This window comes from Martes martes (assembly GCF_963455335.1).
Source record: "Martes martes genome assembly, chromosome: 12".
NCBI classification, from domain to species: domain Eukaryota; kingdom Metazoa; phylum Chordata; class Mammalia; order Carnivora; family Mustelidae; genus Martes; species Martes martes.
In genome coordinates, this window is record NC_137900.1 from 26,250,219 (window position 1) to 26,268,797 (window position 18,579).

An 18,579-nucleotide genomic window follows, 5' to 3' on the forward strand; every position below is an offset into this window, starting at 1 on the left:
CTAAAGGAGATCTTGGCTGCTTCCACATTTTGGCTGTCATGAACAAAGGTACTATAAACTATGTGCAGGTTTCATATGGACAGAAGTATTGTTTTCTCTTGTTTTGTTGAATAATGAGTGAAATGGGTACTTTTTACAATATACTAAGTAAAATGGACAGTAGTGATATGGATAGCATGACATATGCACATGGGTGTATATTTGTCTTAAAAGGCCATATTTTAAGATGTTAGGCATCTATTTTTTTCTGGATTTATATAGGTAATTTTTTTATGTTCCAAATTTTGTTACAATAATATCCCACATTTTCTATTTCAAACAAATTACTCTTTTTATCATGGGACTAACTCCCTCCAATAAACGGCTTGATAGTCAGCACCCAGGTGTTACAAAAAAAAAAAAAAAAAAAAGACGATCTACATGGATACTCTGCTTAATTTTTAGGAGCAGAAGGCTTTCTTCCAATGAGCTCCTGCCCAGAATTCAATATATAAAAAAAGAAAAGTGGCCTTGTGACAGAATGCCTCAGTGTGCTATAAACTTAGGTGTCTCTGGGAGCCCTAGGGCATGATGGACAGTTTTAGAACCACATCCTACCTCATCTGCCTCACCTGCTTTAAAATTGAGACACTTTGGTTTAAACCAGTGCCTTTTGCTTTAGGTTGGAGCTTGGAATCTGTGCCAGTGACATGTCCAGAGAGAGCCTACATACTCTCCCCAGCAGAAAACTCTGGGGACAGGTGTATCAATACAAAATCTCTTCGTTTGAGTGTGTGTATTGCCTTCACGACTCTGCCATACACATTCTAATTACCATTTAATTCATTCCTCTGAGTGCCAGCTGAGCACCAGTTTTCTGTCCCCACAGCTCTCAGTCCCTGCTGCACAGCAGTTACCATGGTAATAGAGTCACTCAACCATCACCCAAGTACCTGCGTCGTGGTTTTGTGTTCTTCGTTTTGCGTAACTCTACACCTTAGCGAGTTATTTCCTGACGTTTTCTGGCTCTCACCAAAGTCGTCTTCATTCTAAGAAAAAAAGCATACATTGCAAAAATACAATTTCAGAACAAAAAAACCTCTCTCAAGAAACAGGACCTAGAAGACTTTTGAAGGAGGGTGGCAAAGATGAGGTGCTCAGATGCGTCAGCTGAATAAAGAAAGAACCAGTGAATCTTGGGCTCATAAAGAAACAGATGATTTCTGTTTTGCTCTGCTCTGCTAGAAGGAATGGTGTGGTCCAACTTGAAAACGAGAGAGAGGAGGACCAGGTGCCTGCATCTAAGTCATGAGACTTTATAATAAGAGTTGAGACTAAGGTGTATCATATAACATAGGCCTCCAATGTATAAAATAAAGCAAAATGCAGGACAGATAATTTTCTTCTTAAACATTGGAATTTTGAGATGCTAAAATATGCTTTGTTTAGTTTAAAGCAATCTCTGGTAGTAATGAGAATAAGAAAAATGCCTTCTTTTGTCAAGCTGTGGTGATTTTACCTTAAGGAAGTGAGTAAGCTGTGTTCTTGGAGGCATGTCCTCACCCCTGAGCTGCTGCTTTGAGATGTGATGGACATTTGGCTCACTTCTCCTTTACCTTTTTTGAGGGGGAGTCCAATCTTTCTCCCATCTCATCCTGATTTACCTTCCTCAGGCACTTCATTCCAAGTAAGGCAACAAGATAGATAAACCATGTCAGGTAGGTCCCTTTAGCTCTTTAGGAAATGTGCTCTGCTAGGCCTGTGACCTTGCCTTTGAAAGAACACGTGTATGACTTTGATTTTAACTTTGGCTTTCTGGCTTGCCCCAAGGAGCTATAAAAGAATGACAGTTCTGAGTTGGGCTGCATTTTCCATCTATTGAAACCCAAGAGTGTATAAAGCATGAATAAAATCTAACTTCCAGCACACGCATGATTTATGCGTGGAAGGGTTGCTGCCACACTGCCCGTTGTGTTATGACTCTATATCTTACTTTAGCACAGTCTCCACACATAGGAGACGCTATCAAGTCTTTTTGGTTGAACGAACCGCAGTGATTTTAGTGTTGCATTAATGGGTGCGGCCATGTGTACATCTGAGTATTTGGTAACAAATACAGTAGGGGGCGCTGTATACCGCAGGGAAGGACGACAAAGTGTTGCTCGTTAGAGAAGCCGACTGGTGGGCACTTAGGGACTCATTTTATGATTCTCACTTTCACAGACGCTGAAAATTTCCTTAACAAAAAGTTAAACATAAAACAGCATGAGTTGGTGGAAATACAAGACACAGGAAGAGGAGGGTGCTGGTCTTCGGGGTCCCTAATTACATGTGTGTTGCTGGGTCGGTCACATCTTCTCAGCCGCAGTCTACCCATCTACACCACAGTTTCGACTGGGTGTTCTTGTGATCTCTTCCAGAATCCTGACGTTTTTCTGGCTGGCGGAGGAGCAGCCCGACCTTCGTGGTAATTCCTGCTAATTCTTGATTACTCCTGCCACCTGGTGGCAGAATCTGAAACATACGGCGCGCAAGGAAGGGGCCTGCCTTTTTTAAGTTCACGCAAGAAGGGATGTGTGTGTGCGTGTGTGTGTGTGTGTGTGTGTGTGTGTGTGTGTGTTTGGGGTTGGGGTAGAGTAGGCCTAAGTGGTGACAAGGGCACCTCTGGACGTATTTTGTAACATGTAATGGGATTGTTTTACCCCCTAGTGGAGTGTACCTAGGCCTTGGCTTTTTAACATGTCCAGGAAGAAGTGTCTCCCATTGGAGGATTTCCAACCGGAATAAGGGGGGTGCTGTGTGTGTAGACTGGTGCTGGAAAAAGAACCCTTGAGACATTGCTTGGCTTTGGTTTATTACTTCTTTTCAAATTGGAGTCCAAGGGTCGGATGGGTGGTTCATAATGACTCCTTAGCTCCTTGTTTCTTTACATCTACTTAGCAATTCAGATTAAGTAGATACATTCGTACAGATGATTACATACCTTAGGACACTGAGCTACAACCAATATTGTGTTCTGCGTGCAAGCTTGTCACTCCACTGAGCTGGTGACAACGTTGCGGTGTTGTGTATGAGTATTTCTAAGCAACTGACAGCACGGTACTTAATTTCTCTAGTTAGTGTTATTTGCTGGGTGTACTCAATTCTGGCTCGAGATTCTCTGAAGGGCAGATCCTTGAGCCTGGAGTCCTTTGTGCCTGGGTTTCGATCCCACATTTTCCATACGTCCCCAGTGAGTGTTGCAGGGAGTACAGATGGACAGAGGTTTTCTTTTCTTTTTTAAATTATTATTAATTTACTCCTTTCATCCAGTTTCTAAACACAACTTCTAAAACTTGAGAAATTACTGAAACCATGCCCCCATCTATTTATGGTATTTCCCTTCTATAGAATTGTAGCTGACCAGATAGTCACCTTGAAAAGAGGCTACATTTCCACTTATAGCTAAATTCTGGCCAATCAAAATATAAATAGATGTGGTGCCCTGAGTAGGGCAGCTCGGGAATAATCCTTAAGGGATGGCTGGCAGGTGCTCCTTTCCCCTTTCATTTTTCCCTACGTCCTGCTGCCTTGTGTGTGGACGGTTCCAGCCGGGCCATGAACGCCAGGGCCCCATCCTGGGGATGCCAGAGTCGGAAATTGCAGGGCACTTGGGGCTCTGCAAACCTTGAGCAGTGCATCCCCTCCAGTTCTGTACTCCCCACGTCCTACTTTTATCTGCAGGAAATAAGCTTCTCCCTTGTTACTTTTGGCTTTTGCTTTTCTTTGCACCTGCATCGATATAATATGTAGTAGGTACAGGACACATAAACTCTTTAAAGTCCTGTGATCTACATTTTGACAGATGAAGAATCTAAAGCAGAGATAAATGGATGGTGTGACTCAGGTTATACAACTGGAATATCTAAAATGGGATCTGGACTTACTGTCCAACCCAAACTGTATCAAGCCTGTAGAGTTTGGACCTTGGGCCAGGACACTTTGGCTTCAGGAATATCTAAAAAGATAGAGGTACACCTACAGATTAAATTCCCCTTCCATCAAGAAGACCTGATTTGAACTCTAGATATTAAAAGACCAGTCAGAATGGCTAGAATGAAAAAGACAGGACATAAGAAGTGTTGGCGAGGATGTGGAAAAGAAGGAACTCTTGTGCATTGTTGGTGGGAATGCAGATTGGTGCAGCCACTCTGGAACAGAGTGTAGAAGTTCCTCAAAAAATTAAAAACAGAACTACCAGAAGATCTATCAATCAATTCCACTTCTGGATATTTATCTGAAGAAAACAAAAACTTGAAAAGATATATGCACCCCTATGTTTACTGTGGCATTATTCACAATAGCCAAGACATGGACACAGCCTAAGTGTCACCAATACATAAATGGACAAAGAAGATGGGGTCTGTATTGATAGTGAGTGGAATATCACACAGTCATAAAAAAGGATGAGATCATGCCATTTGGGACAACATAGATGGATATAGAGGGTATTATTCTAGTGAAATAAGTCAGGGAGAGAAAGACAAATACTGTATGATTTCACTTATACGTGGAATCAAAAAACCCCACATATAAATAAACAAAAAGCAGAATGAGACCCGTAAATACAGAAAACAAATTGTTTGTTGCCAGAGTTGGGGGCGGTTGGATGAAATGGGTGAAGAGGAGGGGGAGACAGGCTTCCATTTGTGGAATGAATAAGTCACAGGCATAAAAGGTACAGCATAGGGTCAGTGTATTATAATAGCATTGTATGGAGACAAATGGTAGCTACGCTCGTGAGCATAGTATGATATAGAAACTTGCAGAATCCCTATGTTGTATACCTGAAACTAGTGTAACATTGTGTATTATTGTGTAACATTGTATACACTTAAAAGAAAAGAAAAGACCAGATAGAAATGGCAGAGGTGCTGAAAGATACCTGTGGCCACTTTTCAACTATACCTAGGCTTTGGTGGTCATTTCTTCCAACAGGGTAGTGGGCCTCCCAAGGTGGCCCTGATTGCACCATGTGGCTTCCATTTCTCAGTTTTTGTGGTTGGGGTAACTCTGCTGCCAGGGAGCCTTTCTCTGACCTTCTTTACAGACACTGCTCTGGCCTGGTGCACTCTGACTTCTTGCTGAGGGAGCTGTGATGGGCTTGAGCCTGGGGCACCTTCACCCCTGGAGAGACTTTCATCCTGACCTTTGATAGGACCTAGATGTTGTCACTTTATGACTGATGGGAATGGTCCATCAGGCAAATATGTCCATAAGGACTTTGAGGAGTTGGTATGAAGATCTTTACCTGGTTCTAGAGCTTGACACTTCACAGCAAGTTTTGTGAAGTGTTTGCTAATCTACCTTGGCTGGAAGGATTAATACCACCAAAACAGATTTAGATTGATGATGAGAGTTGCTTATTTTATTATGTGTGTATGTGTCCATCTGTCTGTCTGTCTATATATGTATGTATGTATGCATCTATCTATCTATCTATCTATCTATATCTATCATCTATCCTTCTACCTATCCATCTCCACATTTCTGTACATCTTTGAAGCAGTCTTCCTAGAAGCAGTCAGTGGGATACATTCTGAGGAGTGATGCCTGAGAAACTGCTATAGATGTTCAAATCCCAAGACCAGTAGCAAAAATGGGAATATGATACCATTTGGAAAGCTTGGAACTGTGTTAATATGTATTATACCCCTAGACTCTAAGCTGAGAAGCCAGATTCTCTGTCCCCTGTTCTCTGCGGAATACCATCAGTATAACACAATGGCAGGCATGGAAGTGTTTGGTAACTGTTTTGCGACAGAAAGATATTCCTGGGGGCTATTTGAGCTCATTATAGTGCAGCTAAAATCATGTTCCTACAAATGAGGAGAGACAAAAATGGTACAGGACTGCTTTCTCTACTTCTCCAAGAGAGTTACTATATGTTCTAATATTCTAAACCTTAGATGCCGAAATGAAAGTGTCAGAAATACACCTCCATTTTTTTTTAAGCTTCAAGTGATTGACTTAACCTTTCTGTGTCCATTTCAAAGAACATGAAACGGGACTAGATTGGAGCAACTGTTTTAAATAGTGACTTAAAATTCTAAAACGCAACATAAAGAGATCAAAGGAAGTGGCTCACCATGAATGTAAGGATGACCGTTTTCAGGAATGTTGACAAATTATCTATATTAATTGGTGCTACATTATGATGAAAGGCTGGGTCCTTTGTCATTTCTGGGTTCACATCCAGGCTTAATTTTTTGAGGCCGCATTCACCACTGTATAGGAGAGCAGCAGTCATCACCTACCCCGTGCCACATATAGTAATTGACTTTTGTCAGTTGACTTTTTTTTTTTAAAGATTTTATTTATTTATTTGTCAGAGAGAGAGAGAGAGAGAGAGCGAGCACAGGCAGACAGAATGGCAGAGGGAGAAGCAGGCTCCCTGCGGAGCAAGGAGCCCGATGTGGGACTCGATCCCAGGACGCTGGGTTCATGACCTGAGCCGAAGGCAGCCGCTTAACCAACTGAGCCACCCAGGCGTCCCTGTCAGTTGACTTTTATATTAATGTTATGGTTGAGTTTGCTACTTACTTGCTGGCTTTCAGGCATTTGTAACCACTTTTTTCTCTATGATTGAAATTTGGCATGGAAAAGTCAACATCTGTTTGGTGAATCTGATCTCTTCACATTGTTTGGGAATGTAGCTCCCCCTTTATTTATTTACTTTCTACATTTAAAAACCTACAAATGTTGGGGCACCTGGGTGGCTCAGTTGGTTAAGCCTCTGCCTTCAGCTCAGGTCATGATCCCAGGGTCTTGGGATCGAGCCCCATATTGGACTCCCTGCTCAACAGGGAGCTGCTTCTCCCTCTGCCTGCTGCTCCCCCTGCTTGTGCTCTCTCCACTCTCTCTCTGACAAATAAATTAATAAAATCTTAAAAAAAATAAAATGAAAACCTGCAAATGTCAACTATTTTAAGGCTATTTTCTCTATAATGTTTCCTCTAAATTGCATGGGGTTTGCCTCGGAACGACTGCATTTTCAAAGGCTATATCCCAGAAACCTTGGCTCTTTGCCTGTTACACATGACCCTCTTGGCTCAGGTGGCCTTTTGACTCAAGTCTCAGGTTTATGGAATTCTTAATGTCGTTCATGAGCTCTAGCTAGACCATTCTTCCCTGAGACGGTCCTGTTTTTCTTGTGGGCCTGTGTGGGGTTATGGACTGGATTAAGGAGACCGCCTGTGGTTCATCACACTTCTCTGGCACAATTCTCTGTCACCTCTGAGTGCTCTGAAGGGAGCTTTGAATTGGGTGTGTGGAGGCAGGACCACAGAGCACTGATAACATTCTCCCCTCGTGATCTTTGTGAGCCAGGGGCAAATGGAACCCCTAAGTATAAGAAGGTAAGGAAAGGCACAGTTCTAGATCCAGTAAGAAAAGTCAGAGGAAGGTCTGTAATGATAAGATTTATAAAAATAAATTGAAGCCTGAATGTACTCAAAGAACATGGTTTCCATGATTTTCTTGGAGAAAAGACTAGAGAACAGCCAAACAAAAGATTAATGAGAAATTATGGCAAAAGGAATGGTAGTATGTTTTGAATCTATTTAATAAATTAAAACCTTAATCCGGGGATTAAGATTCCAGAACAAATTTTTATATTTTAACCTCTGACAATGTAGAAAAATACTCAGAAAGCTTACTTGAAGGAGAAGGGAAAGAAAAAGTAGAAGTTAGGGTGAGTATGCCGATTTTCTTATCTTTTAATTTCTGGGAACCGAAAGAGATGACAAGCAGCAGTGTTTAAGGGAGAAAGGTAAATGCTTAAATATATATTCGGCTAAAATCAAGTGATGAAAGAGAAGGAAAGAAAATAAAAGAAGTTAGAAAATATACTAATTTTGTGATTACTTATAATCTTAAGCTCGTTATAAAAGGAATCATTAAAAGAAAAAATACGTCTTCAGAAGAAACCAAACAAAAATAAAAAAACACAAACATACAGTGAAAAGATTTTTACAAAGCATAATACCAATTATGCTGAGAGGAACTAAGAACAAATAAACCCATCTGGCAGATCAATAGGTTTGATTGAATTAGAGGGAATAACAAATAAACTCAGCCATATCCCATGATATCTTTCAAATTTATGATGTTGTGAAAGTATTATGCACTTAGCATAAACTGTACTTTGAATTTTGAATTTTGACCTCTTCTTGGGCTAGTGATATGGAGTATGATCCTTGCCTGTGATGCTGGGCCTTGCCTGGTCGGCCATGAGATCACTAGGGTCAACAACTGATATGCTTAAACCTGTTCTGTACCCATGCAACCACTGTTTTTCACTTTACAGTATTCAGTATGTTACATGAAATATTCGACACTCTGTTGTACAATAGGATTTGTGTTAGAAGATTTTGCCCAACTGTAGGCTAATGTAGGTGTTCTGAGCGCATTTAAGGTAGGCTAGGCTAAGCTATAATGTTTGGTAGATTAGATATATGAAATACATTCTTGACATACAATACTTTCAACTCATGATTGGTTTATTGGGGGCATAACCCCATTGTAAATTGAGGAGGATCTGTACTGGAAATGACTCGGTGACTCAGAAAGATAAAACATGCAATGTCCATGATCTTAACTGACCAAGTCTGAATATAGGATTAAAAAAAGCAATTACTGTGTTCCAAGAGAAACAATGGTCAGAGTATAATCTCACACTCTGAGACGCATGACTCTCTGTGTACAAATGGCAGAGATTAATGTAGAGGAAACTAAGGGAGAAATACCTAGAAGCACATCTAGAAAGAGGTTGATAGAACTCTTTCAGTCTATGACAGATCAAATGGGCAAAAGTAAGGATAAGGAAGACCCAAACAATAAATAATATGATATGATTAACATCCGTTGAATTCTATAACCTCAGTAGGAAATATTACCAAGACTGCTAGTTGTCCCTAATACCTGTTCTTCTCTATTTCCTTCCCCCCCCCCCCCCGTCTTTTTAAAGAGAGAGAGAGAGAGAGAGCAGGAGGGAGGGGCAGCAGGAGAGAAAGAGAGAAAATCCCAAGCAGACTCCACACTCAGCAGGAAGCCCGACATAGGGCTTGATATCATGACCCTGAGATCATGACCTGAACCAAAATCAAGAGTAGGACAGCCAACCAGCTGAGGCATCCAGGTGCCCCTTCTCTATTTCCTTTAAATATAGGGCTTGGAATTTTAGTGGGGCCCAAGATTTCCCAGAATAAAGTTGCATTTCTAACCTCCTTGTGGCTATAATTAAATTCTGCCACTGTGATTGAAGCTACGTGCAACTTCGGGGAAGTGTCCCAAACCAGGACAGTGGGTGCAGCCTATGGGCTCCTTCAGAATGTTTTAAAATACAGCTAAGCAGGGTCGAACCTGGTTAGTACTTGGATGGGAGAATTTTTTTTTTTTTAAGATTTTATTTATTTATTTGACAGACAGATCACAAGTAGGCAGAGAGGCAGGCAGAGAGAGAAGGGAGGAAGCAGGCTCCCTGCTGAGCAGAGAGCCTGATGCGGGGCTCGATCCCAGGACGCTGGGATCATGACCTGAGCCGAAGGCAGAGGCTTTAACCCACTGAGCCACCCAGGCGCCCCGGGAGAATGTTTTAAAATACATAAAATTGCATATGTAATACTAAAAGGGAGCCAACGGTATTGAAATCCAGTTATTAAAATATTAAAATTAATTTGTGATTGTTTATATGCATCTTTATCAACACTTTAAAGCATATAAAAAAAAAACCCAACAGGGTCCAGTGGCAAGTTCTAATAATGATCTTCATTTCGGTGCCATTGATATAAATCGTATTTAGAGGTATTTGCAACAGATACCGAGTTTTTCCTATACTTGTATATATTAACTCAGTGTAGTGAGGGTTCTTTTGCATCTTTCATATCCATTTCAAGAAGCAGTTCCACCTGCTCTTGGTTGGTTGACTAGAAGGTGCTCTGTCCGTCTCAGGTCTGGGGAGAAGGCTTTGCTGCCCGTCTTCCTCCTGGTGCATCTCTTACTTTGTATTTGATAACGTGTGATTTCAGCTTGGACAAGCTATTCTTAGAGCAATAATATGACAATGCCTGGACTCCTTACTTACTGAGCCAGACACAATGCTCTGCACTTTTCCTCACACTACTCTACTTAACACTTCCTTCCCTTGCTTCTCTGATATTTGCAACTGTATCAATTTTTTATTGCTGAGAAACCACGAATTCATAGAGAAACATCCTTTCTCCTCCTTTTAAAAACCAGTCTTCTGTCTGAACTTACAGGTTGCTATGGTCAATGTTTGTGTGCCCCTATAATTCATCATGTTGAAATTCTAACCCCCAGAGATGAGGGTGTTAGGAGATGGGGCCTTTGGGAGGTGGTTAAGTCATGAGGGTGGAGCCCACAGGAATGGGAGTAGTGCCCTTACAAGGGAGGTCCCACAGAGACTGTAGCCCCTTCCACTGGATGAGGACCATAGGGAGAAGACGTTGGCTACGAACCAGGAAGAGGGCCCTCAGGAGAACATCACCATGCCGGTGTCTCGATCTTGGACTTCCAGCCTTCAGAACTGTGAGAAATAAGTGTCTGTTGTTTATAAGCTGCCCAGCCTGTGGTGTTTTGCTGTAGAAGCCTCAATGGACTAAGGTTCTATTTTCTTGCCTCATTTGGTCTTTGACCCATTCCAATACGGCTTTCACTCCTACTACTCTATGGAAATCACCCTTGCCAAAGTCACGGATGGTTTTCATGTCCTTAAATCCAGTTTTCGTCATACACAATGGGCCACTTCCTCCTTAAAATAGTCTTGTTCTTGGCTTCTGTGATATTACACATTGTTAGTTTCCTCCTCTCACCCAGACCTCTCCCTTTCCTGTACCCTATCAGCCTTTCTACTCAACCCTTAATGTTACGTACAGTTCCTCAGGGTTCTGTCTTAGGCATTCGCGTTTAGTACTCTAACAAATAATTTCTTATGCATCTACTATGGGCTAGAGAATGTTGTTGCTGAGTGCTGCATATATGGTCCCTTTTCTTAGGGAATTTAGACGAGAAGCTGTCAACCATAGTTACACAGTTAATTATTTTACTATAGTCATGATAAAGACTTAAAAAGTTCAGCTCCTACACATTGTAATGCTTTCACAGATTAATTAGAATGAACTTAGCTGTGTCTGAAATTCCAAAGATGCAACCCCTTTAGTGAAGGGAGAAACAGAAATGTTCTTAACAGCTAAATGTCTTCTTAAAGTTGAGAAAAAAAAAATAAAGAAACAAGGATATAATTCCTTAGACTCTATCAATTGAAACTAAAATTCTTCTTATTCTCATTTCCTGCTTTGATTTGTTTTTAGTAGGCAAATCTCTAGTCTGTCTAAAAGGATCAAGGGTGATAATAGAGCTCTTTTTTTATGAAAATGCATTTGATGCCAAAGCCTGAATCACCTCCAGAATGAAGTGTTGGTTTCTCAGGCCTGCCTTACTGTTGTGCTATTTTGGGAAATCATGGTCACTTCCTAAGTATTAATCTTACCTTGAACCAGACTATTTCATGCCAGAACAGTTGGTAGTGAGGCATTAAAGAGAATAATCACTGCGCCATACACATTTGAATTTGCTCACATTTGGAAAAACGTTGCTTTTTGATGATTCCTAAAATCGAGAACATCTTTCCAAAGAGCACTGACTAAATGAATATAAATTAATTAGAAACACATGGAATAAATTTGGAGCCTGTAAAATATTTTTGAGAGATGCAGTTGACTAAATAAGAAATGGATCAGAATGAACCAAAGTATTTGAACAATAACTTTACAAAGGCCTTTTGAAGAGACACAGATGCTGGGAGCCAATGTCTCTCAGTCTGGCAGGGACCCAAGGGGCTTGACGTTCACATTTGGTTGACATTAAAACAATTGAAAGTTGCCTGTTGGTGTCTTCCGTAGTTTCCCATCAGTAGATTCCAGTATCTGCTATATGAAGAGGCAGACTTCACACGTAGATTTCAAAGCTTGGTTTGGCCCCTGCACCAAAATAGCACCTAAATGATTTGGTTAATGTTCCCTGATACTTGAGCATTTGGGAGGTGCTAGTGCTTTCTACCAATCTCCCCATAGTCCTGTGGGTGTAGGGTATTAGAGCCTATTTTTGGATGGGGAAATAGGTATAGAAGTTAGGTAATTTGCCTAAATGGCAGTCCCGGCAGTGCGGCTTGGAAACCTCAACTCTTCACCCAAAGAACCTATGTTTCACCCTTCTCATAATGATTCAGTATGTGACTTTTAACCTTAGTATCTGTGTTTAACCCCACACCCCACCCCAGTGTGGCTTTTCTCAAAAGCTCATCCCTTTCTTCCCTCTCTACTTCCTCCTTAAGAAGGGGCCTCTTGTTATCTCCAGCCAAGTTCAAAGTCACATGCAGTACAGTCAGTTCTTGGACTATTACAGACCACTTCTTATTACACCTGTGCCTTTTAAATTCCTCCCCTCCTACTTCTTTCTTCCCTCTTCTCTGACCTCAAGACCTCACACTCTGAGGAGGAATGAGGAAGTAGCCATGTGGGTCAACAGGAAACCTAATTTTGCTGGCTCCTGGAAATGTCTCTTGTTGGTTTTGTGTGTGTCTTTGTCTCTCTCTCCCTTCCTCGCTGGATCCAACATACCATGGACCAAGACCTTTGCTCCCAACTGCTCTTTCTGAATGGGTCTGGCCCTCAATTACATAATTTCTATTTCAAATCTTCCTGATGGTGCAAGTTAGACCAGCGGCCTCTAACCAACTTCCTCCTTGCAAGTATTTCTAAACTAATGGATTCAGATGGAGGAGAAACTAGGATGCAGTAATTTGAAGTAGAAAAATAAAAATTCTTTAAAAGTTAGAAAAGTTGTAAAAAGTAATATAATTCAAAGGGAGGGATGCTGACAGGGAAGTAGGACCCACGGGGTGGGGGGCTGGATAGCTGCACAACTTTGTAGATTGTGCTGTCTGGAACTGTGCTATGCTCCCGAAGTTGAGCAGGTGGAGGGAGTAAAGCAGCCAGATAGTGCAGAGGGTAGTGGATATGCCTGTCTTGTCCCCTTTTAAGCTATGGCTGACACTGTCTCATGGTGCAAAAAGCATTGCCTCACCTTCATGGGCTGTTTTCTGACCATGTTTCATAGAGGAGTTTATACCATTCCTTATAATCTGGCTGGATAGTTTATTCTAGAATGTTCCTGAGTCTGCAGAGTATAAAAACTCATTTTTAAACCTAAACTTATCATTGGTCTTAGATTCTTGGGACCAAGATTTTGAAATCGGCAAAGAGCCTTGAGGTGAATCAGAACTGGCCTCTCGTCCATCTGGCTCTCTCTTTACCATTTTTTTTGTCCCCTTGCACATGCATCTCATACCTTCCCACTCGGGGCTTTAGCTTCTTCACATAGTGTGATATGGGAGACATAGGGAATTATTTGTGCCACACTTGGTATTTCCTTCTGCCTAGCACCCATGCAGTAGGTGCTCAATATATATATTTGTTGAGGGCCACCTGGGTGGCTCAGTCAGTTAAGCGTCTGACTCCTGATTTTGATTCAAGTCATGAGCTCAGGGTTGTGAGATTGAGCCTTGTGTAGGGCTCCACACTCAAGGGGGTGTATATATATATGTATGTATATATATGTATGTATATATATATACATATATATATGTATATATATGTATGTATACATACATATATATACATATATATATACACACACACACACGTGTGTGTGTGTGTGTGTGTGTGTGTGTGTATGTGTGTGTGTATTTGTTGAATGAATGAATGAATGCAAGCATTTGGGAAATATTCCCCACCTCCCAATCTAGGTGAGACCACTTTTTCATGTCATGAATAGCGCTTTTTATAGACTATGTTGTGCTGATTTGCCATTGTTAACTCATTTTAACCAAATGGTTGCAGTTTCCAGCTTTTTTGCATGATGCCTGGCACAATGTTGACACATTTTTGTTGAATCAATAAATGTCATGCTTTATGTCAAAGAGTTTTGACTCTTGGAAGGGAAACAAACAAAGCTTTGAATTTACAGAATCAGGAGACTGAAAGGAACATTGAGAAGTCTTCAGGTACATTTCCTGCTTCCTGGTGGCACTATTCCTGGGCATCATCTACTTTGTTCCTGAACACCTACAGGAGGGTCTTTAACCATGTGACTCACCGCATTTTCCCAAGAAACCTCTGTCTTTATTTTACTTCCAGAAGCTGTAAGACATGCATACCATCTTTTTCTTTTTTTCCCCTTTCTTTCTTTTCTCTCTCTCTCTCTTTTTAAATTTCCCTTCCAGGAAAAAGAAAGAACAATTAGGCATGCCAAGGCTATAAGCGGCTTCTGGGTCAAATACCTTAGGCCATGTGTGGAGTAGAATTAGGTGTCTCCAAATCCAGATCTCTGGTTTTGAGTGAAAATCATACTGTACTATGTCTGTCTAAATCTGCAGTCTGAAGACGGAATCCCAAACTTCTGTAGCCTGATGGAGACTTGGGGCTCCTGCTCACAATAATCTGTTCTATGTAAAATTCCCAAATATTCCCACCTTTGATTTTTTTCATTTTGACCAATGACAGTTCAGCTAGCATCCAGGGCTCTCATCAACATCAACAATGTCTGGATGAAGTGGGTCAGTAGGTGCTACCACCTTCATTTTAAATTAAGAGACTGAAAATAATGTAAATAAAGTAAGGGACTATGGAGCAAAGTAAAAAACTGAATCCCTAAATCCTTCCCCTCTGAGGTGTCATGGAAGAGCCTTGGGTTCTAGCCGTCTAGGCTGTTAGAACTAAGTCTAGGTATGATCTGATTCGAGGAAAAGAGAGAGAATTTTTTTTTTAACTTCCTTCACAAAGGCAATTATTGCCATGTGTTTGCTCTGTTGCGTTAGTGGAAACCTACTCAACCACCTGGTGTGATTCATGTGGCCATCCTCCAGGGGGTTAGAGGGAAACAGTGCTCTTCCTCTTTACTTTACAAAATTACTTCCAACCTCAGAACTTCTCTATTCAAATGGTCTGTGCCAAATAATTCTTGCACTTAGATGACCTCCCAAATTTTGACTTCCATTGAACAAACTCTTCAAACTGGACTGGCTTACCAGGCAATTCAAGGAGTAGGTCAGCTTTTCTCTGTGTGTGTAGAGTGGTGCACAGTTCCCATCTAGTCCTGTCTCGGGTCTTGCATAAGTGGGTCCCACCTAGCTGATGTCAGAGTGAGCATGGGCTCTGTGGCTCTGAGGGCCACTGGTGGTAAAATCGATGCTGACTCATACGCAAGAGGCAACTTTAGCTGGGTTTCTCAGGAACACCCTTTAGTAAAAGTATTCCTTCAAAAATTGCCTGAATGTTCACCCTTAGAAATTCTGAGCTTTATCTGAGCTCTTTTGCTGTCAACTTTTCCTCTCTCTCTCTTTTCTGGATCCTTCCCCCAACTTGGACTTTGGAAAAATCTTTCAGTTGCCCTATTCTAAGAAGACTGACCCTAAATATGGACACTTGATAAATGTGGTATTTGTCAAGTGGGGAAAATTTTATTTATATGTATGTGTATATATATATGTCAAGTGGGGAAAATTATATATTATATAAATTATATATTATATATAATATAATATATATAAAAATATATATATCTGTCAAGTGGGGAAATTATATATATATAAAATATATTATATATATATTATATATAATTATAATTTATAATAATTATATTATATAATATAATTATAAATTATATATAATAAAATTATATAATTATATTATATATAATTATATAAAATTATATAATTATATATAATTATATATATAATATATTAATATATTATATATATAATTTCCCCACATGACAAATATATATATATATATATATATATATATTTTAGTGATACCAAAATAATTGGATACCTGTGTAGAAAAACAAAAACTTGATGCCCACCTTACACTATACATAAGATCTCATTTCAGGGGGACTAGAGTCCTCAATGTAGAAGGCAGCAATGAGTTTTTGGGAAATATGGGAGAGTATTTTTATGATCTTTCAAGGCAGAAAAAAATGGATATATAAACAGGATATATAAAACAGAAACACTTGATAAATGGGACCACACTATAATTACCTTTTGTGTACCCAACTATTACAGAGTGAAAGACAGCTTAAGGGTGGTAGAAAGTATTTGGAAAGCATGTAACTGAAAAAGGGTTTGTATTCAGAACATTTAAAGAGCTCTTTCCAAATCAGTAAAGAAAAGTAAAGAAAGACAAAGTAAAAAGACAAAGACAAAACCAAAAAAAAGAGAAAAGTAAAGAAAAGACAAAATCCAGTAGAGAAAATAGTCGAGAGACTTGAACAAGTATTTCATAAAGTTGGCATCTAGTGGCCAGTAGCAAAGGAAAATGAAAATGAAACCTCACTGTTAAACACCACTTACTATACATCTATCAGAATCACTGAAATTAAAAAGCCAGATAAATATGGTGAGGCTCTGGAGTAAAAGGAACTCACACTCTGTGGATGGAAGTGTAAATTGGTAAAACCACTTGGGAAACCAGTTTGGCATTATTGCTTAAGCTGAAAATATATATGCATTCCCAATGACCTAGCAATTACACTCCTAAATATAACGCCAAATACATTGGTTACATGCGCAACAGGAGACATGTCAAAGAGTATTTACAGCTGCCTTTGTTTGTAGACGCGCCTAAAAGCTCCAAGCTTAATGACATAAATGTCCACCAACAGTAAAATAGATAAATTTTTCAATGTTTATGGAGAATACTGTATATCAATGAGATTGGATGAACTCCAGTTACATGCAACAGCATGGCTGAGTCTCAGAAACAAAAAACTGAGCACACGAAGTCAGATGCAGAATGATTCCTCTTGCGCAATTCCACATAAATGTTTTAAAATAAGCAAAGAAATTTCTTGTAATTTTCTGTTTACATAAAGTTTAAAAATGGACAAAAACAATGCTTGGGGATTCATAATTATAAGTTAAGATATTAAACAAAGCAGGGAAGTAATTACTATAAAGTTGGGATCATTGTCACCCCCAGGGGCGAGTGGCAGCTGTGGCAGATGTGCGGGGTTGGGGCGATGCTGAGGGATGGCGATGCCTTGTTTCTTGACATGGATGGCACTTTATAATAAGTTGTCTATTTGATTCTGTGTGTTTTTCTGCATGTTATATTTCACAATGAGATTTCTTTTTTTTAACAGAAAAGTCCCCTGTTTACAGCCCCAATCTTGCCTCCCTTGAGCCTGTCTCTCTCTTCACCACTCTGCTCTCCATCAGGAGAAGGAACATCCTCCCTTCCCTTATTTTCCCCTTTTTCTCAGCTCCCACTCCTAACACAAACTGCCCCCATCCACACCCCCGGTCACCAGTGACCTCTTGGTTGGCAAATCGAATGAACTTGTCTTTGCTGCTGATGTTGTGGTTCTCTTTTCCCTTGGCTTCCCCAGACGTTTCTCTCTCCTGATGTTGCTCCTCCTTCTCTCCCCATGGCCTCTCTGCTTCATTCTCTGATTGCTCCAACTTCCCAGCTCCAAAAACACTGGGGCTCCCTAGGTTTCCCTCCTGCTGGTCTCATTCATGCCACTGGCTCATCGCTGTGCTAATGGCCCCCGAGCGCATGATGTTCCCTTCCAGACTCAGGTGCACGCATGCCTAGAGCTTCCTGTCTCCTCTCCATCTTCATCTAGGGGTAGGGAATCACCCTAATTTCATCCAACAGGCTTCAAAATGAACTCATGGTCTTCCTTGCTCCAACCCTACTTCTGGATTTCCCGTCTACATGAAGGGAACCTCTAAGTTGAGCTCTCAAGCTAGAAATGTTGACTTGGTCACTCTTTAACCTGCCCCAACACCAAGAGCTACTGTTATTATGTTCATACTGTGTACTAGGCACTTGCTATGGTCTGAATGTTTCCCCACCAACCCCCCAAAATTTCCTCTTTGGAAAATCTAATGCCCAATGTGACAGTATTAAGTGGTGGAGACTTTGAGGTGATCAGTGTCCTTATAAAAGAGACTCCAGAGAGCTCCCTTGTGCATTCTGCTGTGTGAGGACACACCAAGAAGATGACTGTCCATGAGGAAGTGGCATTCACCAGATAATGAATCTGCTGCAGCCACCATCTTGGACTTCCAGGATCCAGAACTATGAGAAATAAATTTCTGTGTATATGCCACCCAGTCTGTGGTATTTTGTTACAATGACCTGAACAAACCAGGATAGAACAGTTTTTTAAAACAAATATTCCTTGCTTTTTTCCCCTAACATATATGACCTGATTTGATTCTCTCAGCCTCAAGATATGATATTGCTACTCTACTGTACAGAGAAGGAAATGGAAATATTAATAACCAGAGCAGCCCTTACGACACCCTGACTCAATGCTAATTCCATGGCCGAGGGAGCCTCCTACCAGTATCGGTACTTCTGCCCAGAGCTGGTTTCCACCATGATTATCATCCTAACCTCCTAAATGCTGTCCCAACCACACACAAATCTCTTTCTATTTTGTCCACTCTCAGCAGGGCTAGTAGAG

General features: G+C 40.6%; 1 protein-coding gene across 1 annotated transcript in view; it reads right to left on the reverse strand.

The window, feature by feature from the left end:
* Positions 1-18,579, reverse strand: part of SLC28A3 (solute carrier family 28 member 3) — a gene marked incomplete at both ends in the record, with an annotated part of 57,487 nt that overhangs the window by 36,547 nt on the left and 2,361 nt on the right. The window contains one exon of the mRNA XM_080820188.1: positions 933-1,028. Within this exon, the coding sequence (XP_080676314.1) occupies positions 933-1,028 (96 nt within the window). The remainder of the gene's footprint in view (positions 1-932; positions 1,029-18,579) is intronic.